The sequence below is a fragment of the Podarcis muralis genome, chromosome 1, assembly GCF_964188315.1.
Source record: "Podarcis muralis chromosome 1, rPodMur119.hap1.1, whole genome shotgun sequence".
In the NCBI taxonomy this organism is placed as follows: domain Eukaryota; kingdom Metazoa; phylum Chordata; class Lepidosauria; order Squamata; family Lacertidae; genus Podarcis; species Podarcis muralis.
Window position 1 is genome coordinate 126,885,146 of NC_135655.1, and position 16,119 is coordinate 126,901,264.

The 16,119-nt window shown below is 46.1% G+C and overlaps 1 protein-coding gene across 1 annotated transcript in view; it reads left to right on the forward strand.

Annotated features, from left to right (window-relative positions):
- Positions 1-16,119, forward strand: part of KIAA2012 (KIAA2012 ortholog) — a 99,304-nt gene that overhangs the window by 67,968 nt on the left and 15,217 nt on the right. The window contains exon 14 of the mRNA XM_028701621.2: positions 11,848-11,944. Within this exon, the coding sequence (XP_028557454.2) occupies positions 11,848-11,944 (97 nt within the window). The remainder of the gene's footprint in view (positions 1-11,847; positions 11,945-16,119) is intronic.

Consider the following 16,119-nt stretch of genomic DNA (forward strand, 5'->3'; position numbering starts at 1 on the left):
AGAGGCCTTTCTATTAGGCATCATAGGAGAGGAGATTAAGAAAGAAGATGTAATTTTGTTCCAGTACTCAACAGCAGCGGCCAGACTGCTAATTGCTCAAAAATGGAAAAGCACGAGCACCCCAACGATGATGGAATGGCAAAATAAGCTATATGACTTCTTTGAATTGGCAAATATGACGCAGAAAATCAGAAACCAAAAGAATACAAAGTTAAGGGATGATTGGGCTAAATTTATGACATATATAGAAGGAAATTATCAAAACGTACCAAATATAGTTGGTTTACTATAAAACTTTCGATGTTTCAAGTTATTAAACAATAACAGCTGTTAAGATAGAATCTTGGAAAAATTAGGAATCCAGAGTCAAGAGGGATGGAAGTCGAATTGTATGTTATCTTGTTTTTTTCTTACCTTTTTCCCTTTTTTAATTTTTCTTTTTTTCCTTTTCTTTTTCTATATTTACTTACCTGTGTTATGTGTATGCATTAAATGAAACTTAATAAAAAAAAAAAAAAACAGTGGCAATCTGTGTGTGGCGAGGTTGTACTTTGGGTGCAATTTGACTTTCAGACCAATGTAATAAGTTGCCCCCACTCCCAGCCACAAAAAAAACAGAAGTGTAGCTAGCTATGATTTGGTACTTAGTGGGTGGGCAAAACAGGTTCCCCCCATGCTGGGAAGATGTGTGAGGAGAAGTGTGAAGGAAAGCCAAGGATCAGGATGTTATAAAGGGGCCAACTTCCTTGCTTTGATTTACGAGGGCCTCATCTCCAACTTTCCTGCGGATAATCAGTAGCAGAGATGCATTTGTTTATGGCCAATACATGCATGGCACAGATGATGGAATATTATCCTTTACAGGATGCGGGATGAATGTGAGCGATACAATTACTTGCACTTTGGACACTGAGTAGACAGCAGCCTGAGCTGCTCTCAGGACTTCAGTTTGATCTCATTTGTAGCCATTCATAGAAGGCTTTGGTGCTAGGGTATGTGACGTCCCAAGGCTAATTCTTAAACTACAATCCCACTCTGACTGTTGCTTTTTTCAGGCAGGATTCAGTCACATATTGGCAAATACCAGACAACCCAATTTTACACACACACCCGCCCCATTCTGATTTGCTTGCACAAAGCTTGCTTGTAGGTAGACCTGGTCTTCAGAAGCTTCTAAACTGCCGCTATATAGGAGGAAATCAGTCATATCCCATCAAATTCAGGTGGTGCAGTTATAGTCAATGTTCCCAGGGGAGGAGGAGTCTTGCACAACAAACATGCTTCTCTGAAAGATCAGACTTTTTGCAATAAGGAAAGTGGCAGGGAAATGGACTGGATAGTGTGGGATGGTACTTGATGTCGTCTACCCAGAAAACAAGTCAAAATGAATGTTCATTAAGTCGTTGTTGTAATCTAGCCTCCCTGCATCAGGACATAAGGTAAAGGTAAAGGTAAAGGGACCCCTGACCATTAGGTCCAGTCGTGACGGACTCTGGGGTTGCGGCTCTCATCTCACTTTATTGGCCAAGGGAGCCGGTGTACAGCTTCCGGGTTATGTGGCCAGCATGACTAAGCTGCTTCTGGCGAACCAGAGCAGCGCACGGAAACGCCGTTTACCTTCCCGCCAGAGCGGTACCTATCATATTTATCTACTTGCACTTTGACATGCTTTCAAACTGCTAGGTTGGCAGGAGCAGGGACTGAGCAATGGGAGCTCACCCCGTCGCAGGGATTCGAACCGCCAACCTTCAGATTGGCAAGTCTTAGGCTCTGTGGTTTAACCCACAGCGCCACCCGTGTCCCTAGTGCCAGTTTTACGTATAAGCTAAACAAGCTATAGCTTAGGGTCCCACTCTCTTGGCCCCCCCCCAAAAAAAATTCACTATTAATATACTTCTTCTTAATTGTATTTCAGTTCAACAATTACTTTGATAAAATACATATTTTGTTAGCTCCATAAATTACCATATAGCATATATTCAACACAAAAAACAGGGACAATTTGTTGTTGACAAAGGACAGCTGGATATATAAAGGCCCCCATTACCTTCAGTAGCTTAGGGCCTCATCAAACCTAAATCCGCCCCTGGCACAGTCCCACAACCTCGTCTCCCATTCCCATTCTCAAGTTTCTTCACCGCCACCCTTACTCCTTTGCTTCTATCCAGGGCATTCCTGCAATAGCACTATTTCTTATCTGGGCAGACAGCAAAGCAATGATGATACCCAGCTTTACCTCTCTTTCAAATCAGAACCAGTGAAGGCAGTGAAGGTCCTGTGTGGGTGTCTGGAGGCGGTTGGAGGATGGATGGTGGCTAACAGATTGAGGTTGAATCCTGACAAGATAGAAGTACTGTTTTGGGGGGACAGGAGGCAGGCAGGTGTGGAGGACACCCTGGTCCTGAAGGACCAGGTGCACAGTCTGGGAGTCACTTTGGACTCACAGGGGTCCATGGAGGCACAGGTCAATTCTGTGTCCAGGGCAGCTGTTTACCAGCTCCATCTGGTACCCTACCTGCCCATGTCTCGCCAGAGTGGTGCATGCTTTAGTTATCTCTCGCTTGGACTACTGCAATGGGCTCTATGTGAGGCTACTTTTGAAGGTGACCCAGAAACTACAACTAATCCAGAATGTGGCAGCTAGACTGGTGACTGGGAGCAGCCACCGAGACCACATAACACCAGTCTTGAAAGATCCACATTGGCTCCCAATACGTTTCCGAGCACAATTCAAAGTGTTGGTGCTGATCTTTAAAGCCTGAAGGAGCGTGTCCACCCCCATCGTTCTGCCCGGACACTGAGGTCCAGCGCCGAGGGCCTTCTGGCGGTTCCCTCACTGCAAGAAGCCAAGTTACAGGGAACCAGGCAGAGGGCCTTCTCGGTAGTGGCGCCCGCCCTGTGGAACGCCCTCCCACCAGATGTCAAAGAGAAGAACAACTACCAGACTTTTAGAAGACACCTGAAGGGCAACCCTGTTTAGGGAAGCTTTTAATGTTTAACAGACCACTATATTTTAATATTTTGTTGGAAGCCGCCCAGAGTGGCTGGGGAAACCCAGCCAGATGTGTGGGATAAAAATAATAAATTATTATTATTATTATTATTATTATTATTATTATTATTATTATTATTATTATTAAATCCTTCTTGGCCAGGTACCCAACGGCAAGGTGGTCTTCAGGTTACAGTGCCCAGTTGTGCAAACCTAGGAAGCTGCCACGTTCTGATTCAGGTCATTAGTTTAGTATTTGGTCTGCACCGAATAAGCTGTGGGTTAAATCACAGAGCCTAGGACTTGCTGATCAGAAGGTCGGCGGTTTGAATCCCTGCGACGGGGTGAGCTCCCATTGCTCTGTCCCTGCTCCTGCCAACCTAGCAGTTCGAAAGTACATCAAAGTGCAAGTAGTAAGCAGGTACCACTCCGGCGGGAAGGTAAACGGCGTTTCCGTGCGCTGCTCTGGTTCGCCAGAAGCGGCTTAGTCATGCTGGCCACATGACCCGGAAGCTGTACGCCGGCTCCCTCGGTCAGTAAAGCGAGATGAGCGCCGCAACCCCAGAGTCGGTTACGACTGGACCTAGTGGTCCGGGGTCCCTTTACCTTTACCTAACTCCAGAGCACCATTGTCTTTAAGGCCAATAATATAAATGACATGTATATGTCACTTAAAAGTATTTCCTCACCAACCCAGCCACCACCTGCCGATCCCTAAACGGTGTGTTGTTTTCTTTGGCACTCGCTTGTCTTTGGAAGAGCTGTTTGTTTTTACAAATAATGATGATCTCTTTGAAGACCACACACACCTAGGAGGTATGAAAGGGAGAAGCTGCAATCTTGTGCACCAAGGGGTGAGGAACTAGACCTGCCCACCTGTCAATCTCCAGATGTCGCAATGGCATCAGATGACCTGTTTTGATGTACAGTGGTACTTCAGGTTACATACGCTTCAGGTTACAGACTCCGCTCACCCAGAAATAGCGCTTCAGGTTAAGAACTTTGCTTCAGGATGAGAAAATTGCATTGGCTAAAAAAGCCAATGCAATTCTGGGCTGCATCAATAGGAGTATAGCATCTAGATCAAGAGAAGTAATAGTGCCACTGTATTCTGCTCTGGTCAGACCTCACCTGGAGTACTGTGTCCAGTTCTGGGCACCACAGTTCAAGAAGGACACTGACAAACTGGAACGTGTCCAGAGGAGGGCAACCAAAATGGTCAAAGGCCTGGAAACGATGCCTTATGAGGAACGGCTAAGGGAGCTGGGCATGTTTAGCCTGGAGAAAAGGAGGTTAAGGGGTGATATGATAGCCATGTTCAAATATATAAAAGGATGTCATATAGAGGAGGGAGAAAGGTTGTTTTCTGCTGCTCCAGAGAAGCGGACACAGAGCAATGGATCCAAACTACAAGAAAGAAGATTCCACCGAAACATTAGGAAGAACTTCCTGACAGTAAGAGCTGTTCGACAGTGGAATTTGCTGCCAAGGAGTGTGGTGGAGTCTCCTTCTTTGGAGGTCTTTAAGCAGAGGCTTGACAACCATATGTCAGGAGTGCTCTGATGGTGTTTCCTGCTTGGCAGGGGGTTGGACTCGATGGCCCTTGTGGTCTCTTCCAACTCTATGATTCTATGAGAACAGAAATCATGCTCCGGCAGCGCGGCGGCAGCAGGAGGCCCCATTAACTAAAGTGGTGCTTCGGGTTAAGAACAGTTTCAGGTTAAGTACGGACCTCCGGAATGAATTAAGTACTTAACTAAGTACTTAACCCGAGGTACCATGTGCATGCTGGCCAAGTGGTTTGCTGGGTGCCTTTGCAGGTGCTACTAAGCAGTTGGCTGATGGTGCCTGCAAGCCCACTTTTGGCCCAGCCTGCCCCAGACCATATATCTATAACTTGTTTAGGGGTCTATGGGGTGTTAGGGGCAGGGCAGTACCTCTGATGGGAGACACGTTGTGCTCCTTCTGGGGTGGTTTGTCCACCTTTGGTCCCAGAAGCTGAGAATGGCCACACACCAGGAAACACCATCAGCTGGTCAGCTAAACCAAGTGACGGTAGCCAATGGGTATCAAACCTTCACAGAAGCTCCAAGTGTCCCTGTTTCCCCGGGACAGACCCAGTTTTACAGAAGCCAGTTTCTGATTTGATCCCAGAATGTCTCGCTGTTCCTTCGGATGTCCTTATGTTCACTGGATAAAGGTTGGAGAATATGCCTTCAGTGAGTTAGGGACTTCTCCTGCGTGCAAAGACGGGCTCTGGCAGACTGAGTGGACGAGACCAAGCGTTAGGAAGGCTGTTTCTTTTTTTGTATATATAAATTTTTATTAGTTTTTTTGTAACATACCATTTTCAACAGTAGTTAAACATATTTTTACATTGTATTCAATTTTTTTGACTTCCATCAGTCCTGTCTGAAAATTTTCCAATCTAATCTCTTAGTATACATTTCTTATTTTCCCTGTTACATTTCAAACTCATAACCAATATCTCGCAGCACAATTCTATACATGTCTACTCAGTTTCCCCCAAATAACTGGAATGGAAGAGCAGGGAAGCTCCAGCTTGGGGGCCTGATCCATTTCAGACAATGCTCACCAGCCATATAGGTAAAGGTAAATGGACCCCTGACCACTAGGTCCAGTCATGGCTGACTCTGGGGTTGCGGCGCTCATCTCGCTTTACTGGCTGAGGGAGGGTCATGTGGCCAGCATGACTAAGCCGCTTCTGGCAAACCAGAGCAGCGCACGGAAACGCCGTTTACCTTCCCGCCAGAGTGGTACCTATTTATCTACTTGCACTTTGACGTGCTTTCGAACTGCTAGGTTGGCAGGAGCAGGGACAGAGCAACGGGAGCTCACCCCGTCGCGGGGATTCGAACTGCCGACCTTCTGATAGGCAAGTCCTAAGCTCTGTGGTTTAACCCACAGCGCCACCCACATCCCTTCTCCGGGTATAGGGCGGTATATAAATTCAATAAATAATGATGGTGATGGTGATGGGTTGTGATGTGCAGAACTCCCATATGTACTTTTGCATAGCTTTTTCTGCATGTGGTACTTGGTGGATGGGGGAAAAGAAGAGACCAGTAAGAAACAGATGGCCTGGAAATATCATTCTTGGTGTTTGCTTAAATCTAAAAGAAAAGCCAGCATTAATCAGAGTGGTGGTACTTGGCTCTTAGCACTGCTGTGGGATTTTCTTGCAATTTTTTGGAGCAAGTGCCCCCTCTATCGGCATCACAACATCCTCTGAAACCAGGTTTTCTAATCTGATTGAAGCTGGTTTGTAGGGGAAGTATTTACCAATATGGACTACGGCTAATGCCATGTGAATATATGTATATATATATATATTTAAGTTGTGCGTCATTGTTTCTCAATTTGATCCTTTTGTATGTATTGTGGTATTTTATGCATTGTGACTGGCAGTTATTTATATGGAACGTAGTTTAGTAATCATTTATCGTAATTGTTAAGAGTAAATTTCTGTTTATTATTTGCTGGTGTTTTGAGAGTTAATTTTATTGTGTACTATAATGTAGTAATAGATAATTGAATATGACTTTATTTGATACAAGTCGTTTCGTTCTAAAGTTATGTTTCATTACGACTTTTTGTACTGCATCAGATTATTATATGGTGTGCGTTCTTTGTTGTATATTTTCTTGCTGCAAACTGCCTTGTGTATCGTAATATAGAAGGGCATTGTGCAAATTAAGAGTGAAAGGAAATGTGGCTTCGGAAACCAGCAGTGGGAGCACATTGGAAGCAGAGCAAACCACAATGCAAACATGTTGTTGTTGTTGTTGTTGTTGTTGTTGTTTAGTCGTTTAGTCATGTCCGACTCTTCGTGACCCCATCAGTGGCGTAGCGTGGGTTGTCAGCACCCAGGGCAAGGCAAGCAATTTGCGCCCCCTAACCCGTGGATTTGCGCCCCCTAACCCGTGGATTTGCGCCCCCTAACCCATGGATTTGCCCTAACCCCAGATGTTGCGCCCGGTGCAGCCGGCCCCCCCTGCACCCCCCACGCTACGCCACTGGACCCCATGGACCAGAGCAGGCCAGGCACTCCTGGTTTAACCCACAGCACCTCCCGCGTCCCAATGCAAGCCATGTTTTGTTTAGTCGTTTAGTCGTGTCCGACTCTTCGTGACCCCATGGACCAGAGCACGCCAGGCACTCCTGTCTTCCACCGCCTCCCGCAGTTTGGTCAGGCTCATGTTTGTAGCTTCGAGAACACTGTCCAACCATCTCGTCCTCTGTCATCCCCTTCTCCTTGTGCCCTCCATCTTTCCCAACATCAGGGTCTTTTCCAGGGAGTCTTCTCTTCTCATGAGGTGGCCAAAGTATTGGAGCCTCAGCTTCAGGATCTGTCCTTCCAGTGAGCACTCAGGGCTGATTTCCTTCAGAATGGAGAGGTTTGATCTGCTTGCAGTCCATGGGACTCTCAAGAGTCTCCTCCAGCACCAGAATTCAAAAGCATCAATTCTTCGGCGATCAGCCTTCTTTATGGTCCAGCTCTCACTTCCATACATCACTACTGGGAAAACCATAGCTTTGACTATACGGACCTTATGCAAGCCATAGAAAACTCAAATTGATGTTCGCTCCGGTTTAGTGCTAAAAAGCGGGTTTTCGCAGGGAAAGCAAAACAACAACACTGACACAAGTTTGGATCTGTTCCTGGAAATAGCGGGCAAATGGTAGATGTGGACAAACCCTGACTTCTAAGCAGACGTGTATAGGATCGTGCTGATCATCTCACAGTCTTTGTAAAGCCCATCTTTCTTCATTCCTTTGGGCCGTTGCTCTCACTATACGTGCCCAATTAGATATTAGTTTGGGCTGCAGTTAGCTTTTGCAATAATCACTCTGTTTCTTTGCATGTTTGTGAGTCAAGAGTGTTGCAGGAACCTCCCCCCCCCCCCCAATCATTTAGTTTGTATAAACTCGACACACACACACGATGTTTCTGTTATAAATTCATAGAAAATCAACCGTACATCGGATCTACACCGGTCCACTTTTATTTTGCTCCATGAAGGAAGGACTATCAAAAGAGGATGGTTTGATACAGGACGGCCATAATCCCTTGAGCGTACCAACATGTACGCAGGAGCCCTGCCCAGTTGGCATGCCAACCTTGATGGTCCTGACAGAAGACCATCAAGGATACAAAGAACTTGCATATGGGAGTGGATTCAACACGGACTGAAACAAAGGACAGTGATCAGCTCTTCCCTCTGGGGGCAGGAAACTGCCAGCTCCCCTTCGTCCTCTAGAAAATACTCATGGGGAGGGGGAAAGGAGGGACCAGTCAGGTGACAAAATACTCAGGTTACCTCCACAAACCCCTCCCGCAACCCTTCCTTTTTGTGATGTTTCAATGATGTAGTCATGATGTAGTTGTGATGTAGTTCTAGAGGTGTAGCTTGGGGGATTAGTAGCTAATAAAAGTTGGGGTCTTCTTTTGTTCAGGGCTTCCATCTTGTTTCACCTGGTGGCAGGTGGGAGTCCTGTCGCGACAGTCTTCAAGAAAGACCAAGCCTACTGGCTGTTGTTTTGCTCTGGTATTCCTGGCTGGTGTCCTTGTTTTTTGTCCAATAAAAGTGAACCAGTGTAGATCCGATGTACAGCTGATTTTCTATGAATTTATAACAGAAACATTGCGTATGTTGTGTGTGAGTGTGTGTGCATGTGTCGAGTTTGTACAAACTATATGATGGGGGGGGGGGGTCCTGCAACAAGCGCTCGCTCATCTCAGCGGCATTTGACTCAGGGGCATTTGGTGCTCCAGAATGTACTTTGGAAAGTACTGCAAGAAAGATCTATGCACAGTGCATGTTTTACTTACCTTCTGCATCAGAGCTTTCCAAACTGTGTGTTGCGACATGTTAGTGTGTCGGCTTCTGTGTGTAAGTGTGTTGTGTTAATGCTCCCTGCCCTCCTCCCACAGGGCTGGAAAGGGGTTAGTTTAACCTCTGGTTTGCTAGTGAAAATAATTTCCGTGTCTCGAAATGATGCGTGTCCAAAAAGTGTGTCACCAACGTGAAATGTTTGGAAAGCTCTGTTCTACATCATTTCAGTTACGTTCTGCATCATATAGATGTAGGAACAGGGTCAAATACCACCAGTATACAAAACAGTGAGGCATCTGAACTAAGTACTGATGGTGCGTGTTCAGTGGGATCAGTAAAATAAACTACAAAACAAAAAACCAAAGTTTGGAATCCCCTCCAAACCGGTGCCAAACTTTTGCAGTATTTCTGTGTTTTGCAGCGAAGACCCCCACATTTTGCAGCACCCCACAAACTGAACAATTGATAGATCAAACGCAGGGATCCCACATTTTGGAGTGTGTAGTTAATGTTAAGTACTGTTATAAGAATGTTAAGGTCTCATATATATATATATATATATATATATATATATATATATATATTATTTTAGAGGTTCATAAATGTACCAAGCAAACCCATACAAATATGTAAACCCCATGTCTGAAACCCACAGAAAACTCCTGAAACCATTTTCTCTCTCCCAAAATGACCTCAAATATTTCTCTGCAAGGTCGGAGGAAATTGGAAATCTGCCATTGGCTCTTTCACAAATCCTGTCTTAAGGGCACATTTAAGATATGAATAGGGTGTAAGCCTGTGACCTGGATTCACGAATTGAGTAACAAAAGAGTGGCCAGTAAGCCCAGGTAATCCAATCGAGCAACCTAGCAGACAAAAGAGAAAAACAACGCACTCAGATTTCTGCTGTAGTCCGCCCCTTCTGTGATGTATGTATGATGTTTCTGGGGGTGGTCTTGGACTTCAGGGCGGGGAATTTAAAATGTCTATATTAGGGCTTGCACACTTTTGTCCTGGATCTCTTTCCCACTTCTGTGTGCGTGTGGGAGCACCCTGTTGCAACAGTTTTAATAAAGATCAGGCTTATAGCCGCTTTGCTTTTGTATATCCTGGTCTGGTCTCTGTTCATTTCCCGACAGGTTTGAACCTTAAAAGGTACGCTCTCTCCAAAGGTCCAGTCTTCCTTAAGAAGCTGAACCCCTTGAAGGGACCCCATTTTCATTCTTATTTCAGTACGAACCCTGTGTTTGATGTATTGATTGCTCAGTTTGTGGGGCGCTTCAAAATGCTGCAAAAAAAAACAAACCATGCAAAACTTTGGCACATGTTTCCAGACGATCCCAAAGTTTGGGGTTCGTAGTTAATGCTCCCCAGTTTGATCTCTTTCCAGCTCAAGACTGCACAACTCATGATCCAAACACAGCTGGCTAGCAGGATGTATTAGGGCTGATCAGCTGTTTGCAGATTCCCTGTACAGTGGTACCTTGAATCATAGAATCATAGAGTTGGAATAGACCAGAAGGGCCATCGAGTCCAACCCCCTGCCAAGCAGGAAACACCATCAGAGCACTCCTGACATATGGTTGTCAAGCCTCTGCTTAAAGACCTCCAAAGAAGGAGACTCCACCACACTCCTTGGCAGCAAATTCCACTGTCGAACAGCTCTTACTGTCAGGAAGTTCTTCCTAATGTTTAGGTGGAATCTTCTTTCTTGTAGTTTGGATCCATTGCTCCATGTCCGCTTCTCTGGAGCTGCAGAAAACAACCTTTCTCCCTCCTCTATATGACATCCTTTTATATATTTGAACATGACTATCATATCACCCCTTAACCTCCTCTTCTCCAGGCTAAACATGCCCAGCTCCCTTAGCCGTTCCTCATAAGGCATCGTTTCCAGGCCTTGGGCCATTTTGGTTGCCCTCCTCTGGACACGTTCCAGTTTGTCAGTGTCATTCTTGAACTGTGGTGCCCGGAACTGGACACCTTGGTTTGCATACATCTTGGTTTGCATACATTTTTTTTTTTTTAGTGATAATACTTAGTGTCTTTTATTCAACATTTCAATTTATTTGCACACATTCTAAGATAAACAACTTTTCTTCCCTATACATATTTAATCAATTTAAATAAATAAAGATGCACAATTAGATTTTAAAAAACAGTGTATAACAAACAAAATACCTTCATGAATATAGCAAGCTTTAATTCAGCTATCTGAAGCACAGCACTTTTCACTCTAATTGATTTTAATGGGAGAGTTATTTTACTTAACTTGGTCCCACTGAAATTAAGGTGTTGTAAAAGTGTTCCTGGATTTGTCGGTTAAGGATGCAGAGCTTTTGTTTGCCTATGACTATATATATATATATATATATATATATATATATATATATATATAGACACACACACACACACACACAGGCACATATCATATTAGGCATATATTACTGTTGTTTACACTTTTGAAAATCCTGTAAGGACATCAAGGCAGCTTTTAGAATTCTGCATGAGAAAGGTTTGAGGAAGTCAAAAGTTTGGTAAATTTGAACAACTACACTTGCCCCCTCTGTTTCATGAGATGAACAAGATTCTAGGAAACAAATGGTAACATTTCACATACATTTTGGATTACAAACACATCAAACCCGAAAGTGCGTGTCCTTGGTTTGCAACCTTTTTTTTTTTGCATTACAACCCATTTTTTTATTTTTATTTTTTGGATTATGAACTAATTTATTTTGGAGGCCCCATTGGCGAAAGTGTGCCTTGGGTTACAACCTGTTTTGGTTTACAAACGGACCTCCAGAACGGATTATGGTTGTAAACCTAGGTACCACTGTATTTGCAAAAATAATAATACGACAATGGAGCTTTATCACCCCCTGGTGGCTGAACAGACATTGACCGTCGTCTATATATTCTGCTTTGTATGTTGCCAAGGCCTGTTCTACCTTAACTTGTAACATACATTTTTTTTTTGCTCTATCCCCACTGCAGATACAGAAAAACAACTGGACAATTTGCCCCAGCCAGCTAGCCCCTCACACCTGGAGCCACACATTGCCCACCCCACCAGGATTTCTGCATCAGATAGGTAAGTATATGAAATGGGACGGCCGCTAGTGTTTCCAAGGGCTGAGTCTCTCATGGAATTCTACTAAATATTGATCCAGAGCAGAACTCCAACGTATAGTTAGCAGAGTAAAAACTTAAACATGTTGTGGGATTCCCCCAAAAAACAGACCAGAGGCAATTGTATTTCATCCAGCAGAGCTTTACTGCTACTGAAGGCATGTGAGCGTAATGGTCACAAATCCAATACAGTGGTACCTCGGGTTACAAACGCTTCAGGTTACAGACGCTTCAGGTTACAGACTCCACTAACTCAGAAATAGTACCTCAGGTTAAGAACTTTGCTTCAGGATGAGGACAGAAATCGCGTGGTGGCGGCGCGGCAGCAGCAGCAGGAGGCCCCATTGGCTAAAGTGGTGCTTCAGGTTAAGAACAGTTTCAGGTTAAGAATGGACCTCTGGAACGAATTAAGTTCTTAACCCGAGGTACCACTGTACATTCAGGACAGGCGCTGTCCATAAGAAATCCAATTGCAGCAGACTTAACAGTACAGTGGTGCCCCGCAAGACGAACGCCTCGCAAGACGGAAAACCCGCTAGACGAAAGGGTTTTCCGTTTTGGAGGCGCTTCGCAAAACGAATTTCCCTATGGGCTTCCTTCGCAAGACGAAAGCCCATAGGGAAATCTCCGGGACAGCGGGAAAGCGCAGCGCGTCTTCCCCACTGTCCTCGGACCTCCTCCAAAGGCTTGCGGCGGGGCGGAGAGACCTCCTCCCGCCGCCAGCCTTCGTTTCTCCGCTATTTTGAAGGCAGGCGGGGGGGAGCAAAGACTTTCGCCCCCCCGCCGGCCTTCAGAAGAGGTCCTGGACCTCTTCTGAAGGCCGGCAGGGGGCGAAAGTCTTTGCTCCCCCCTGCCTGCCTTCCCGGGAGAGCGGAGAAACGCAGCGTGTTTCTCCGCTGTCCCGGACGGCTTTTGAAGGCAGGCGGGGGGAGCATAGACTTTCGCCCCCCGCCCGCCTTCAGAAGAGGTCCTGGACCTCTTCTGAAGGCCGGCGGGGGGGCGAAAGTCTTTGTTCCCCCCTGCCTGCCTTCCCGGGAGAGCGGAGAAACGCAGCGTGTTTCTCCGCTGTCCCGGACGGCTTTTGAAAGCAGGCGGGGGGGGAGCATAGACTTTTGCCCCCCACCCGCCTTCAGAAGAGGTCCTGGACCTCTTCTGAAGGCGGGCGGGGGGCGAAAGTCTTTGCTCCCCCCTGCCTGCCTTCCCGGGAGAGCGGAGAAACGCAGCGTGTTTCTCCGCTGTCCCGGACGGCTTTTGAAGGCAGGTGGGGGGGGGAGCAAAGACTTTCGCACCCCGCCCGCCTTCAGAAGAGGTCCTGAACCTCTTCTGAAGGCTGGTGGGGGGCAAAAGTCTTTGTCCCCCCTGCCTGCCTTCCCGGGGGCTTTTAAATCGCCCCGGGACAGCGGAGAAGTCCCCCGCTGTCCCGGGGCTTTTTAAAATGCTGGTGGGCGGCAGCGGAGGCTTCGCCCCCGCCCGCCAGCATTTTAAGATCGCCCCAGACAGCAGAGAAGTCCCCCGCTGTCCCGGGGCTTTTTAAAATGCTGGTGGGCGGCAGCGGAGGCTTCGCCCCCGCCCGCCAGCATTTTAAGATCGCCCCGGACAGCGGAGAAGTCCCCCGCTGTCCCAGGGCTTTTTAAAATGCTGGGGGTGGGAAGAAAAGCCCTTGGTCCCCCCACCAGCCTTCAGAAGAGGTCGGGGGACAGACTTTCCCCGGACCTGGTCTGAAGTCGGTTTCCATAGGAACGCATTAATTGATTTTCAATGCATTCCTATGGGAAACCGTGCTTCGCAAGACGAAAAACTCGCAAGAAGAAAAAACTTGCGGAACGAATTAATTTCGTCTTGCGAGGCACCACTGTAACAGTAACATAATAAGTCTAAATCTTAACATTATACAGTGGTACCTCGGGTTAAGTACTTAAAAAATTGAAGTAAAAAAAGAATGGGAGTGCCTGAATGAATACCTCAAAAGTCACGGTTCGAGGGCAGAAATCTGGCTGAGTCTGGAATAACCTTGTGAAGTGAAAGGATATGAAAGAAGGATTTACATCTAGATGTTAGGATAGAGATGATAAAGAAAACAGGAAGACACAATGAGAGATAAAGGAGGTGCTGTGGGATTGGTGGAAGTCAATGTCTTCTTGTTGTTGTTTTAGTGTTTATAATATTAACTGGTAAGATATGGATTTGGTTTTGTTTTGTTTTTGTTGTGTGTTTTTTAGTTTTTGAATGTTGATTTTTGTGTGTTGTGTATTGTTATTTTTTGATATCTTTCGTGTTGTTGTTGTTGTGTGGAAAATACAAATAAAATTCATAAAAAAAGAAGAATGGGTCATAAGAGGAATAAAGGTAAAGGCAAAGGTACCCCTGCCCGTATGGGCCAGTCTTGCCAGACTCTAGGGTTGTGCGCTCATCTCACTCTATAGGCCGGGAGCCAGTGTTGTCCGCAGACACTTCCGGGTCACGTGGCCAGCATGACAAGCTGCATCTGGCGAGCCAGCGCAGCACACGGAACGCCGTTTACCTTCCCGCTGGTAAGCGGTCCCTATTTATCTACTTGCACCCGAAGGTGCTTTCAAACTGCTAGGTTGGCAGGAGCTGGGACCAAACGGCGGGAGCTCACCCCACCGCAGGGATTCGAACCGCCGACCATGCGATCAGCAAGTCCTAGGCGCTGAGGTTTTACCCACAGCGCCACCCGCGTCCCTCATAAGAGGAATACGTCGCCTAAATTACAAACATTTCCTTCTGAATAAGTTTGTAGCCTTCTTTGATTGTAACAAAGCTCAGTTTTCTGTTGAATGAGACAGTAGCCAAGTGGGGTCAACCTTTCGTATCTCACTTGGACGGGTTCATTAGTAAAATAAGAGCTGTGTTATGGCATCGTCTTGGCCCAAAGCAAGGGTGACAAGTAAATCTTGAATTCTAGTAAACCTCCAGGCAAAAGAGATGGATCTCTTATGTATTCTGGGCCCAAGCTGCTGTAATCTCTCTATTTCCCAAATAGCACCTGGATTCTGGAAGGCTATAGAAAGGCAGCGTGGATGCTAGGACCATGATGGGGTTGGGGATGCTTCACAATGGGCAACTGTCAGGGAAACAGAGTGCACCATGAGGCTTTTGAGATGCTGAGATGAAAGGGGCATCCTTTTTATTATTAACCGTGGAGAAAAGTCTTGGGAGTGCCATTAAAGGCACAGGAGAATATTATTTCCTTTTTGCAGTAGCGAGGAGGACAAGAAAAGTAAGGCAGCTCTGCCCATTACAATTACATGAGTTGTGCCTCGTGGGGTTTCATAGCTTGCAAGCAAATAAAAACAAACTTAATGTGGGCTGTTTCGGGGGCAGCAGGTTGTTGTTGTTGTTTAGTCGTTTAGTCGTGTCCGACTCTTCGTGACCCCATGGACCAGAGCACGCCAGGCACTCCTGTCTTCCACTGCCTCCCGCAGTTTGGTCAAACTCATGCTGGTAGCTTCGAGAACACTGTCCAACCATCTCGTCCTCTGTCATCCCCTTCTCCTTGTGCCCTCCATCTTTCCCAACATCAGGGTCTTTTCCAGGGAGTCTTCTCTTCTCATGAGGTGGCCAAAGTACTGGAGCCTCAGCTTCACGATCTGTCCTTCCAGTGAGCACTCAGGGCTGATTTCCTTCAGAATGGAGAGGTTTGATCTTCTTGCAGTCCATGGGACTCTCAAGAGTCTTCTCCAGCACCATAATTCAAAAGCATCAATTCTTTGGCGATCAGCCTTCTTTATGGTCCAGTTCTCACTTCCATACATCACTACTGGGCAAACCATGGCTTTAACTATACGGACCTTTGTTGGCAAGGTGACGTCTCTACTTCTCAAGATGCTGTCTAGGCCTGTCATTGCCCTTCTCCCAAGAAGCAGGCGTCTTTTAATTTCGTGGCTGCTGTCATGTCACCATCTGCAGTGATCATGGAACCCAAGAAAGTAAAATCTCTCACTGCCTCCATTTCTTCCCCTTCTATTTGCCAGGAGGTGATGGGACCAGTGGCTTGATCTTCGTTTTTTTGATGTTGAGCTTCAGACCATATTTTGCGCTCTCCTCTTTCACCCTCAGTAAAAGGTTCTTTAATTCCTCCACACTTTCTGCCATCAAGATTGTGTCATCTGCATA